The 11,410-nt window shown below is 46.1% G+C and overlaps 2 protein-coding genes across 2 annotated transcripts; both read right to left on the reverse strand.

Annotated features, from left to right (window-relative positions):
• Positions 1–368: 368 nt before the first annotated feature.
• LOC103469449 (keratin, type I cytoskeletal 13-like) lies at positions 369–2,095 on the reverse strand. Its single transcript, XM_008417132.2, has 6 exons — positions 1,639–2,095; positions 1,446–1,528; positions 1,171–1,327; positions 936–1,097; positions 693–818; positions 369–616 (listed from the first exon to the last, which is right to left on the reverse strand). The coding sequence occupies exons 1-6, from the start codon at positions 2,035–2,037 to the stop codon at positions 389–391; spliced, it is 1,155 nt and encodes a 384-aa protein (XP_008415354.1). The 5' UTR covers positions 2,038–2,095; the 3' UTR covers positions 369–388.
• A 4,811-nt stretch (positions 2,096–6,906) lies between these two features.
• On the reverse strand, positions 6,907–10,223 carry LOC103469450 (keratin, type I cytoskeletal 13). Its single transcript, XM_008417134.2, has 7 exons — positions 9,661–10,223; positions 9,300–9,382; positions 9,070–9,226; positions 8,839–9,000; positions 7,815–7,940; positions 7,519–7,742; positions 6,907–7,063 (listed from the first exon to the last, which is right to left on the reverse strand). Exons 1-7 carry the CDS (start codon positions 10,117–10,119, stop codon positions 6,955–6,957), a joined length of 1,320 nt encoding a protein of 439 aa, XP_008415356.1. The 5' UTR covers positions 10,120–10,223; the 3' UTR covers positions 6,907–6,954.
• Between the last annotated feature and the right edge of the window lie 1,187 nt (positions 10,224–11,410).

An 11,410-nucleotide genomic window follows, 5' to 3' on the forward strand; every position in this document is an offset into this window, starting at 1 on the left:
TGTTTTTTACTTACAAACCAAAATTTCCTAAACAAGAAAATAAATATCAACAAAAGATATAAATTTATTAAAAATTGTTACTAAAAAATTTGAGACAATATTCAAAACAATGTAGCAATGCATGGTTTAATTTAGGAAGTGAGCTCAGATTGTGTTTTAGGAGAAAATCTGGTTATAATAATGATTCCAGTTCAGTTCCTTTATGCAGATGACATGCTGGTATTTCTCTGTGTTCTTTAGGTTGTTTATGAATTAAATGTGAATTCATTTCCTCCTGATTCTCCAGAAACTTCTGGAAGGAATCTGCATTTATCTGGTTTTCAGAACCCTCTGATCAGATTTTACTGATAATTTCCTGTCAGTTATTGGAGGATCGTTCTCCAGGGTCTCACCTGCCGCCTCCCTCTCCGTCCAGCAGGCGGCGGTATTCTGCGATCTCCATCTCCAGTCGGGTCTTCATGTCCAGCAGCATCTGGTACTCCTGTCCCTGCCGCTCCAGGTCGGCCCTCAGCTGCACCAGCTGCTCCTCCAGAGACGTCACCTGCCTCTGGAAGCCTGCCAGTTTCATGGCGTAGCTGTTCTGAGTTTCTGCCAGCGTGCCTTCCAGACTGGCTTTCTGTTGGGGACAGGAGGGAGACAGTTGAGTTGACATTTGTCTTGGTTTGATCATACATGCCGGTTGCTGCACCCACCATGCTGAGTTGAGACTGCAGCTCGATCTGCAGGGCCTGCAGCGTCCGTTTGAGCTCTGTGAGTTCTGACTTGGATACTTGCATCGTTTCTGTGTTGGCAGCAACTTCTTTGTTCAGCCCTTCTGCCTGTATGGAGGAAAAACATCAAGAACAATGTAAAGTCAGCCTCATGGTGGCGCTACTTGCAGGGTCAGAGAATCTCAGAAGAGGAATGCCTGTTGAGATGAGACCCAGACTCCTCACCTTGTTCTGGTACCAGGCCTCCAGGTCTTTGCGGTTCTTGGCGGCGACCGACTCGTAGTGCTCCCTCATCTCCTCCATGATCTTGTTCAGGTCTTGTCCTGGAGCTGCGTCCACCTCCACGTTCACCTGGCCGCTCATCTGCGTTTTCGTGGCCATAAGCTCCTGCAGACACCATTTACAGCTGCATGAAGCCGTCCAGAGTCGCTCAGACTCCGCTCCATCAAAGCCCCCTCACCTCCTCATGGTTCTTCTTCAGGAAGATCAGCTCCTCCCTTAGGCCTTCGATCTGCATCTCCAGGTCAGACCTGGCCAGGGTCAGCTCGTCCAGGACCCTCTTGAGCCCGGCGATGTCGGCCTCCACTGACTGACGCATGGACAGCTCGTTCTCATACCTGGACGGGACGTTAAGACAGAGTGTTTCTGGACCGGTTTGTAGTGAAAGGAAGCAGGAACAGGTGTGATGCTGGAGGTCTGGTTAGAGCAGTTTTAGCCTGAACTTGGTGGACTTACTTCATCCTGAAGTCATCAGAGGCCAGCTTGGCGTTGTCGATGGCAAGGTAGATCCCACCGTTGTCTACAGTGGCTCTCTGGATCTGAGGGATAAGAAGGTCCAGAGAGGTTTTAACCCAAAATCAGATGAAGATCTTTGTCTGAACTTCTTCACCTGGAGACAGTTGGTTAGTTGCAGCATCACTCATCCTACCTTTCCCTGCAGATCTGCGATGGTGGCATAGTAGGCGCTGTAGTCTCTGGCGGACGGGGAGGCCTTCTTGTCCAGGAACTCCCTGATCTTCTTCTCCAGCTCGGCGTTGGCCGCCTCCAGGCTGCGGACCTTCTCCAGGTAAGAGGCCAGACGGTCGTTCAGGTTTTGCATGGTGGCCTTCTCGTTGGCAGAGATGTTCATGCTATCACCACCACCTGCTCCAGCACCGGCGCCGCCACCAAAGCTAAAGCCGTAGCTGGAGGCTCCGCCACCACCGGCGCCACCACGGCCACCGCCATACATGGACATGGCAGAGGAGCCGGAGGACATCCTGAGGCCGCCACCGTACCCGCCACCGGACTTGTAACCACCCAGGGATTTGGAGGAAAAGCTATTCATGGTGATGGATGTTCAGGAGGTGCTGGAGCGTCAGCTGCAGACGAGAGAGTGGGGATGAGAGGGAGCAGCAGGGTTTTATACTCTAGATGCCTTCCAGAGGAGGAGGAGGATGGAGAGCTGGAGACAAACAGGGAGGAGACACCTGTCCTTTAGGTGTGTCTGAGACACGCAGCAGCCAACAATTATCAGAATCAGAACTTGCCAACTTTCATTTCACATGAAAGGCCAGGGCCAGTTCAGACACGGAAAACATTAACCTCAAACCACTCCAGGAATGATGGGGCGCAGCTCGAAAGAAAGGAGTGACCTGTGTGCCAGAGTGATTTAAAGATAAACCCTCTGGTTGGGCCACTTCTGTCAGCATTAATCCTCCGTAAACAGCGGCTGGATGTTCTTCTGTCAGGTAGAAACAAAGGACCAGAGACTGAGGGATTATTCCGCTCCACGGAGCCGCTCAGTTTCTGAAAGCAAAGTGGTTTGGTTTTGGTCCAGGCAGAACAGGTGCAGCGTTAAAACATATCTGAAGATGTTCTGATCTGTCGGTTCTGCTGCTTTTATCTACACCTTCATAAAGCACCGTTTGAAAAGTTACAGTCAAAAACTGACAGCAAAAATTTGTTATTTAGTCTGTTGTAGGAGGAAAAACTGGGGGTTAGTTTTCATTGTCGTGTTTTGATCCAGGGGGAAAATAAATGCAGGTAAACATATGAAGTAAATTTGAGCAACTCAGTATGAGCAGGAAATAAAACTGTTCAGTTTGTCCTTCTGTCCAGGAGAGGACCGACCGTCTAGACCGACACATACAGATGGGATAGCTCACGCTTAAATTACCAAACAAAATTAATAACCATGATTAATTGATTTTAGTGAGAGTCTTTGGGCTTATCCAATGAAATCCTCCAGTCCTCCTTGGCCCGCCCCTTCCCTCTCCTCCAAGGTTATAAATGGCACCATTTCAGTTAATCGGAGTCGGAGAGAAGAGATCGGCTGCTGGACGGCGGGTCAGAGGAGCTGCAAGGGAAAAAGCTAAAAAGCTTCTAAATCCTTCAGAGAAATGTGTCAAACTGACAGATATTTTAATTTCCACCTGTTTTCACCACTTTATTAAGTCATCCAGTTATAAATGTTGGAGTTTCAACCTAAATATTTAGGTTGCTATTATATTTAGCTTAGAGCTAAATTCTTAGCATTAGTCTAAATAATTTGGAGCTGAATATGTAGTTTGCTGAACAAATATTAAATAGCTCAGAACTAAATATTTAGTTTGAAACTGACATTTATAAAGGAAAGAACAACATGGTGAAAATAGGAGCCATTTATTGCTAATCTGTCAAAATTTCAACGATTTACCTTTATCGTCTCTTTGCTATCAGTAGCTGCTTCCAGTGAGATTTAAAGCTTTGTTAGTTTAAACTGTGATCCACCTTAACTCGGCTTCAGTCAAGCTGCTGATCCACACAGAGAAATCACAGAGTTCAGTTTTAATCCTCTAATCCAGAATAATCCATAAAACATCAACCACATCCAGAACGCCTTCCTGGTTCTGGGCGTCACTCTGGCTTCCTGTGACCCGTTCCAGTCGACATGTGAGACAAACAGTAACAAACTGGAAGGCCGTCCATCATTCTGCTGCCCAGCATGGTGGTGGAGGGGTGATGATGTGGGCTGATGTGGATCACTCTTTCATGAATGACGGATCGTTTTTTCTGACTGACTGCTTTCCAGGCGTTAACTGAAGATGTGCTTCCTTCAGGATAAATGTAATCGTCAGTAATTAGTCGGATCATCCAAACAGCCTGTAGGAGAAGATTTCACTGCTCAGTGGAGCTTTAATGGACATGGATCTGTTAATGATCCAATAATCAGGTAATGATCCACAGCTCCTCCAGTTTCAGGCCTAAAACATTAAGAACTGCCAGATTTAATGAAGTTTGGCAGCAGTCAGGTGTTTCTGTCAGAACTCGTTCCCACACAGATCAACGAGCCGCCGCTCTCCCTGCTCTTTTAATGATTTCTTCATAAATGTTTTTTAGCGGTTTGGGTGTAACTGAATATGTTCCCATCATCTGAAGTGCTGCTCCCAGCCTGCAGGGAAAACTGCTGGGAACACGGAAAACACCCGGGTTTTGGACTCTGAGCGCCGCGGTTTACCTGAGCTGATGAGTCCCTGAATGTTCAGGATCCTCAGGAAGACGAGGTCAGGATGGATACACAAGGTTTTCTGCTTCCTTTGAGATTTTTCATCAAATTTAGAGATAAAACAGGAAGTAGTTCCACATGTCTGTAAACTGAAAACAGCTGCTTAGGTCAACATTTAAAGGGATTGTTTCCAGAGTGGGAGAAACATTGATATAAGCTGTTTGCCTCCTGATGGAGCAGGTGGTGTAGTTCTGGTCCGATAGAGTCTACCAGACCAGCACCACCTGCTCCACCTCTGGCTGCTGCAGGTCTCTCTCTCTGCTGAGTCAAACCAACCTGTTCCCCTCCTGGCCTGTGGGGGCGCTGCATCAAGAACCACTGAAGGAAATGACACAAAAACCTCTGAAGACACTGAGAGCAACTTCCTTCTTCACCAGATGGAAACAAGATGGAGGATTTTAGCGGTTGGAGGATTTCTCTTTAGGCTAAAGACCAGGAGCCATTTCTGCTGCTAGCGCTAGGCTAGCATGTTAGCTTTGGTTGGATTTACCCAGAATGCCCTGTGCTGCGTTTGGAGGATTTCTCTTTAGGCTAAAGACCAGGAGCCATTTCTGCTGCTAGCGCTAGGCTAGCATGTTAGCTTTGGTTGTATTTAACCAGAATGCCCTGCGCTTCTGTCTGCAAATGATTTATGAACTTTCAGAGATTTAAAGCGGATTCTGACCCGTTGCTTCTGGATCTCATGCTCTGCGTGTAAAACACAAAGTCTCACTGTTACTGTAATAAATCCACCAGTTCTTTCCTCGAAACGTCAGTCAGCCTGAAACCAACACGATTCCTGTTTGCTTTAGCTTCAGCTTCTCAAAACTAATTTCAACTTAGTTTTTCTATTTAAGTTGCTCACCAACTTAAATAGAAGGTTTTGCCTTAGTAGCTAGTTTCTATTCATATTTTTTTTATTTCAGCAAGTTTTTTCCATCTTATATCATCGTCTTTGTACTTTTATAAGAACGGAGGGCTTTGTATTGAGTTTCATTCATTTTAGTAACTGCATTTATCCCTGATCCAGACATTTTGGTTAACCAGAACCAGAACCGGAACTTGACTCACACCACACCTCTAACTAAGTGATGACCAGGAGAAGGTCCCCACTTTCCACATGTGGCCTCTCTTTGTTGGTGAATATGGTGAAAGAGGTCCTCCATATGCAGTGTAAACAAGAACACACACACACACACACACACACACACACACACACACGTTTGCGTGACTATCTTTGTGGGGAATTTCCATTGACTTCCATTCATTTCTACAGCCTAAACCTTACCTTTACCCTTTTCCTGACCCTAACCATCACATACCTAACCCTAACCAAAAGTCAATTCACACCTTAGTCCCAACTCTGACCTCTGACCCAAAAACAGGGTTTCCCCTTGTGGGGACCAGGCTTCGGTCCCACAAGGAGCTATTGGTCCCCACAGCGTAGTATGTGTCAGAAAAATCGTCCCCACAAGGTATTACAAGCAAACACACACACACACACACACACACACACACACACACACACACACACACACACACACGCACACACACACACACACACACACACACACGCATCACAGGACTCATAGTTAATCTTTTGGCTTGTNCATGTTAGCTTTGGTTGGATTTACCCAGAATGCCCTGCACTGTAGTCCACTTCCTGCTTGGCGTTCACATTCAAACCGAACCAGAGTTCAGTTCAACCGAACCCAGACGAGGTTTGGAGGACCAGAGGACCAGAGGTCAGAGGTCGACTAGGACACACACCTCACCAACCAGACCGGACTTTGACTAGACAAATGGACTGGAGTTGGATTAAAGCGGACTGAACAGGATGAGTCTTTGGGTGCATCCCTGCTCCTGCAGGTTAATGACTCTCTGCCTCCTCAACACTTCGGTCCGTTTTCCTGTAGAACCCGCCCAGATCCCTCAGGTCTTCTGATCAAACCATCTAATTAGAATTTAAGTCATTTATCTTTTTTTTGCTCATTAACATTTATTACAGATATTTTAATGACATGTAGATTTTTGATGAATTTGTTTTAACTTGTGTCGGATCCCAGGTTGGGTTTAGTTTGTCCGTGGGTGTATTTTTAAAAAAATAATTGTTTGTTATTTGTTATTGGGTCAGTCTTTCCTCAGACTTTTATTTACTGGTTTAGATTTTACTCTTCTCTGGTTCCTCTGTTATTCCACCACCAATGAACCGTTGCTAGTTTTCCTGAACTTTGTGTAACTTTTTCTTTTCGTTACATTTTTTAGAAGTTGATCTTTTCTCTGATCACCTGGTTTTGGTTCCCACCTGTTAAAACTCATCATGACAGTTTGTTTATTCCTCATTTTGTTCTTTTGATCTGAGTTTTATCACCTGGATCCGTTCTCTCCTGAGCTAACCGGACCTTTACCTCCTGCTGTGAAGCACGGCAGTGGAGGGTTGATGATATGGGATTGTTTTACAGGCATTGAATAGACCTTCTGTCCTTAGAGCTGAAGCCTGGCCCAAACATTGGTCTAGTCAAAGTCCAGACCTCAGCCTGACTGAAAAACGGCCCTTCAGGTTGGGTTTATCTCGTGTTCAAGATCACTTTCTGTTATTCTAGGTCTAAACTGATGTTGGAACATTGATCCAAACCCAAACCAGCCGGTTCTGGACTTCAGCAGAACCAACAGAACCAGAGGAGACACAGATGTTGATCAGTAGAGTTTTATTGGAGAGAACAGCGGATGTTCAACGTCTCATGAGTATTCCTGGGATTCGGTGATGACCTCTCCGTTCTCTGACGTCTCCTTGGTGACGATCATCACCTTCCTGGTCGTCGTCTTTGTAGACGAGGAGGAAGAGGAGCTGAGGAAGAGGAGGAAGGGTTAGACTAACCTGGACTGTCTGGTGTTGGAAGAGTTCACTGCAAAAACACAAAGTCCTACCAAGTATTTTTCTAGTTTCTAGTGCAAATGTCTCAGTAAACTTGAAACAAGAAAACTAACTTATAAGTAACTTTTCAGTAAGATGTAGGAGCTTCTTTTAAGTAAATAATTCCTTAATATTGATGAAAAGGTTTTATATCCATTGGCTGATTATTTCACTTATAACATGGGAAACGTCTTGTTACAAGTGAAACAATCAGCCAATTGATCTAAAACTTTTTTCATCAATATTAAGAAATTATTTATTCCTGTATTTTGCTGAAAAGTTATTTGTAAGTTAGTTTTGTCTTATTTCATGAGTACAAAGACATTTGCACAAGAAACTAGACCAAAAATAGTTGGTAAGATTTATGCAGAGATGAGCTGGTTTCTCACCCGCCGACTCCCTCTCCGTCCAGCAGGCGGCGGTATTCTGCGATCTCCATCTCCAGTCGGGTCTTCATGTCCAGCAGCATCTGGTACTCCTGTCCCTGCCGCTCCAGGTCGGCCCTCAGCTGCATCAGCTGCTGCTCCAGAGACGACACCTGCCTCTGGAAGCCGCCCAGCATGCTGCCGTACCTGCTCTGCGTTTCCGCCAGCGTTGCCTCCAGAGATGCTTTCTGCAGGAGTGAGAGCAACGTTAGAGGGAGCACAGCAGTAGAAGAAGAGTTGAGGAGCCGTCAGAGACTCACCATGCTGAGTTGCGACTGGAGCTCGATCTCCAGATTTTGCAGCGTCCGTTTGACATCTGAGATCTCAGAGCGAGACGTTTGGAGCGTTTCTGTGCTGACGGCGGTTTCTTTCTGAAGCTCCTCAGACTGGAAAACAGGAAACAAACAAAAAATTAATCAGCATTTATGCAGATGGAACTCTGCTGTCATCACTAATGTTTTTCTCTCTCGTATGTAAAAATGTTTTTTTCTTTTTTTTGTGTTAATTTTAGGAGTTTAAACTTGAAGCGTTTAAACGCAGTTCCATTTGCCGCCTCCAGATGGTGACATAAACGTCCCAAAAGTATAGAAGGCCAAAGGTGTCACAACCTAATAAATGATTAAATTCATCTATTTTTTAAGATGTCTTAAAATAGATTAAGTGTAGTAAAGATTTAATCTTTAATATAAATTTTAAAAAGTAATAAAATGATTCCATTGTGAGCATCAGCCTGTGGGCGGGGCTAACACTCACGCCAAGATAATTGGTGTGAAGTGAACCGCCTGGTTATTATTCAATATAATTAGACATTTATTATCTTCATTATTTAAATTTAGTTATTTTATTATTTTTATCATTATTATATTATGTATATCAGTAATATAATTATTTAATAATTATATTACAGAATTATACAATGAATATAATTATATAATGGCAGTAAGGAAATAATAATTATATTGTAATGATATAATAAATGTGAATAATAAATCATTATGTGATTAATCAATTAAATTAATTACTAATAATTATTATATTACTGATTAAGTGTTTATGCTTACATTTATGATGATTTTATTAATTATTCAATGCATTGATTAAATAATACAATATGTTATTTCCTTAATTTCACTCTTGATAACTCCAGGTATTTGGTTATTTTACCTAAATTCTGATTGTTATAAATAATTTGACTTTCAAATTTTTCATTGTGGCCCTTATGGACCTCCGTAGGGGAACTGTTCCCTGGATTTCCTGTTTTCTGCACCGATGCTTCAGCCTCACCTTGGCCTGGAACCAGTTATCCAGGTCTTTGCGGTTCTTGGCGGCGACGCCCTCGTAGTGTTCTCTGATTTCGGCCATCATGGCGGTCAGATCCGGCTGCTGCGCGGCTTCCACCTCCACGTTGACCTGCCCGCCCACCTGTGACCTCATGCTCAGCAGATCCTGCAGGAATTACATGATTTAGCCTGAAGTTTCGCTCTGCCTTGCAGCCGGACCGTCAGCTCGGCTCACCTCCTCGTGGTTCTTCTTCAGGTAGATCAGCTCCTCCCTCAGAGACTCGATCTGCATCTCCAGGTCGGACCTGGCCAGCGTCAGCTCGTCCAGGAGCCTCTTCAGCCCGGCGATGTCGGCCTCCACCGACTGCCGCATGGCCAGCTCGTTCTCGTACCTGCAGCAGAAACAGGGTTAGTAGCTAGTCAGCAGTGAAGTTTCCATCGTCAGGCTGGTGTTTGTAGACTCACTTAATCCTGAAGTCATCAGTGGCCAGCTTGGCGTTGTCGATGGAAAGGTGCAGAGACCCGTTGATCCGGGTGGCATCAATGATCTGAGAGGAGGACAGACATGGTTTAAAACAGCTTTTCTGAGTTTGACCACTGGTGGAAACATGGAAATGAGAGTCGGATGATGCAGGTTAAGGTGAGGAGCGAGGCCTCGCGGGTTCTAATGGTTCTGGGTGTGGTCGCTCCAGTTTCCTCCAGCAGGAAGAGGATCCTGCAGCGGGCGTGGCCCAGGCAGGCAGGATTTCAGGCTTTGTGTTTTTACAATGGAGCATCTATAGTTTCTTTGCCCTGACCTCAAACCAGAACCAAAACCTGGACTCACCTGGTTCTGCAGGTCGCTGATGATGGTGTAGAACCTGGAGTAGTCTTGGCTCGCAGGTTGGGCCTTCTTGTCCAGGAACTCACGGATCTTCTTCTCCAGCTCGGCGTTGGCCGCCTCCAGGCTGCGGACCTTCGCCAGGTAGGAGGCCAGACGGTCGTTCAGGTTCTGCATGGCCGCCTTCTTGTTGTCGGAGATGTCCAGGCCGTCGGACAGGTTGAAGCCCCCGCCTGCAGAGAAGCCCGCACCTCCACCGGAGGCGAAGCCTGCGCCGCCTCCACCTGCAGCAAAGCCTGCACCTCCACCAGAGGCGAAGCTTCTGGAGGCGGTGCTGCTGGAGATCCGGACCCCGGTGCCGCCGGCGCCGCCGTAGACGCTGCCGGCGCCGCCGCCGCCCCTCATGGAGCCCAGGCGGCCCCCGCTGGAGTAGGAGGAGGAGTGGGTGGAGAAGACGGAGGCCATGCTGGAGGAGTTCTGCTGCTCTGGGTGGAGGAGAGGAGAATGCAGCGGCGGACGGGCTGAGCTGCCTTTATCTGCTACAGGGGGAGGGGCTCAGGTAACACCCCCCACCCACCGCAGGCGCAGGACGGTGACAAACTGCAGCAGGAATGTCAGGCGTTTTATTCTGTTGCTCCATGAAATCAGCTACAGGGTGTGAGGGACGTCTTCCAGAACCAGAACCGGTTCTTATCAGACCCCGACCCCTCATCCTGATCCAGCATCATGTCCCGACCCGTCTGCTCTGCTGCCTTGGGCCCTGCAGGTCTGCACACATCCTCCCACTCACCTCTGTTCTCTTATTGTGCAACCAGACAATGAAACTCAGCGTTTGTTCGCTCTGATGAAACTGAGCCTCTGGAACCGCCGAAAATCCAAACCTGAACCCGAACCTGAACCAGAACTCTCCAGAGAGGCAGAAGGCTTGGTGGATGGTCCGTCTGGAGTCACGGCCTCCATGTTTCCTGATCAGAAAGGTTTCTTTGTCACCGAGTGAAAAACGTCTCATTTCCATATGAGTCACATGTTTCCCAGTCAAATATTTGGCTCCTTTCTTGGAAATGCAAATATTTGCAGGTTTCATCTCATCCTCATCTGTCATCAGAGGAATCAGTTGTAAAAAATTTCCTCTGGCTGTGAAACGGTAAAGTTCAATGCCATCACCATGCCCCCTCCACCGCCGTGCTTTACAGCTCAGGTTCCCACCAGAACCTCTGAGTCTGGATCACAGAAATCGCCAGTAAACTTTAAATTCTCTCCTTCTGAGCAAAACAAAAATACATTTCAAGAGTTTTTCTGGTTTAATAAACTCCTGAGAAACAGAAAACAGGAACTTACAACTAAACCCTGATTTATTCAGACTCTGGGGCATTTATATCTGAATTTACCAGTGGTACAATAACGAATAAATACAATTCGTTGATTTCTGCAGGTCAGCTAACCACTAACCGCTGTGATGTTTGGTGTTGGTGTTCAGTAGGCCCGTGTCAATGCAGAGAATACAAACATGCTAAATGTTATTTGGTGTTTTTGCTTTGGACCCTTTAAGATCCAGGATGGTGACTGACTGAGATGATGAACAGGAAGAACCAGGTTTGTTTAATCTGCAGGCGTCTGTGTTGACCTGTAAATAAACCTGATGACGACGGAAACTCCTGCATGAGTCGGGTACTGATCCAGGAGCTAACTTGACATTTCGGATGTCTAGAAAACAGACGGCTGGATCATCCCGTCTTTGTTTTCAGGACACAAAAAG

Source organism: Poecilia reticulata, linkage group LG8, assembly GCF_000633615.1.
Source record: "Poecilia reticulata strain Guanapo linkage group LG8, Guppy_female_1.0+MT, whole genome shotgun sequence".
Lineage (NCBI taxonomy): Eukaryota > Metazoa > Chordata > Actinopteri > Cyprinodontiformes > Poeciliidae > Poecilia > Poecilia reticulata.

Bases quoted from the DNA above. Each gene is read 5' to 3' on its own strand.
- LOC103469449 (XM_008417132.2), bottom strand. From the start codon at position 2,037: ATGAATAGCTTTTCCTCCAAATCCCTGGGTGGTTACAAGTCCGGTGGC. The intron at 1,328-1,445 runs GTAAGTCCACCA...CGTCCCGTCCAG, and splicing joins TCTGATGACTTCAGGATGAA to GTATGAGAACGAGCTGTCCA. The intron at 617-692 runs GTGGGTGCAGCA...TGTCCCCAACAG, and splicing joins TGCAGTCTCAACTCAGCATG to AAAGCCAGTCTGGAAGGCAC.
- LOC103469450 (XM_008417134.2), bottom strand. From the start codon at position 10,119: ATGGCCTCCGTCTTCTCCACCCACTCCTCCTCCTACTCCAGCGGGGGC. The intron at 9,383-9,660 runs GTGAGTCCAGGT...TCCTCCTCTCAG, and splicing joins TCAGCGACCTGCAGAACCAG to ATCATTGATGCCACCCGGAT. The intron at 9,227-9,299 runs GTGAGTCTACAA...TTTCTGCTGCAG, and splicing joins ACTGATGACTTCAGGATTAA to GTACGAGAACGAGCTGGCCA.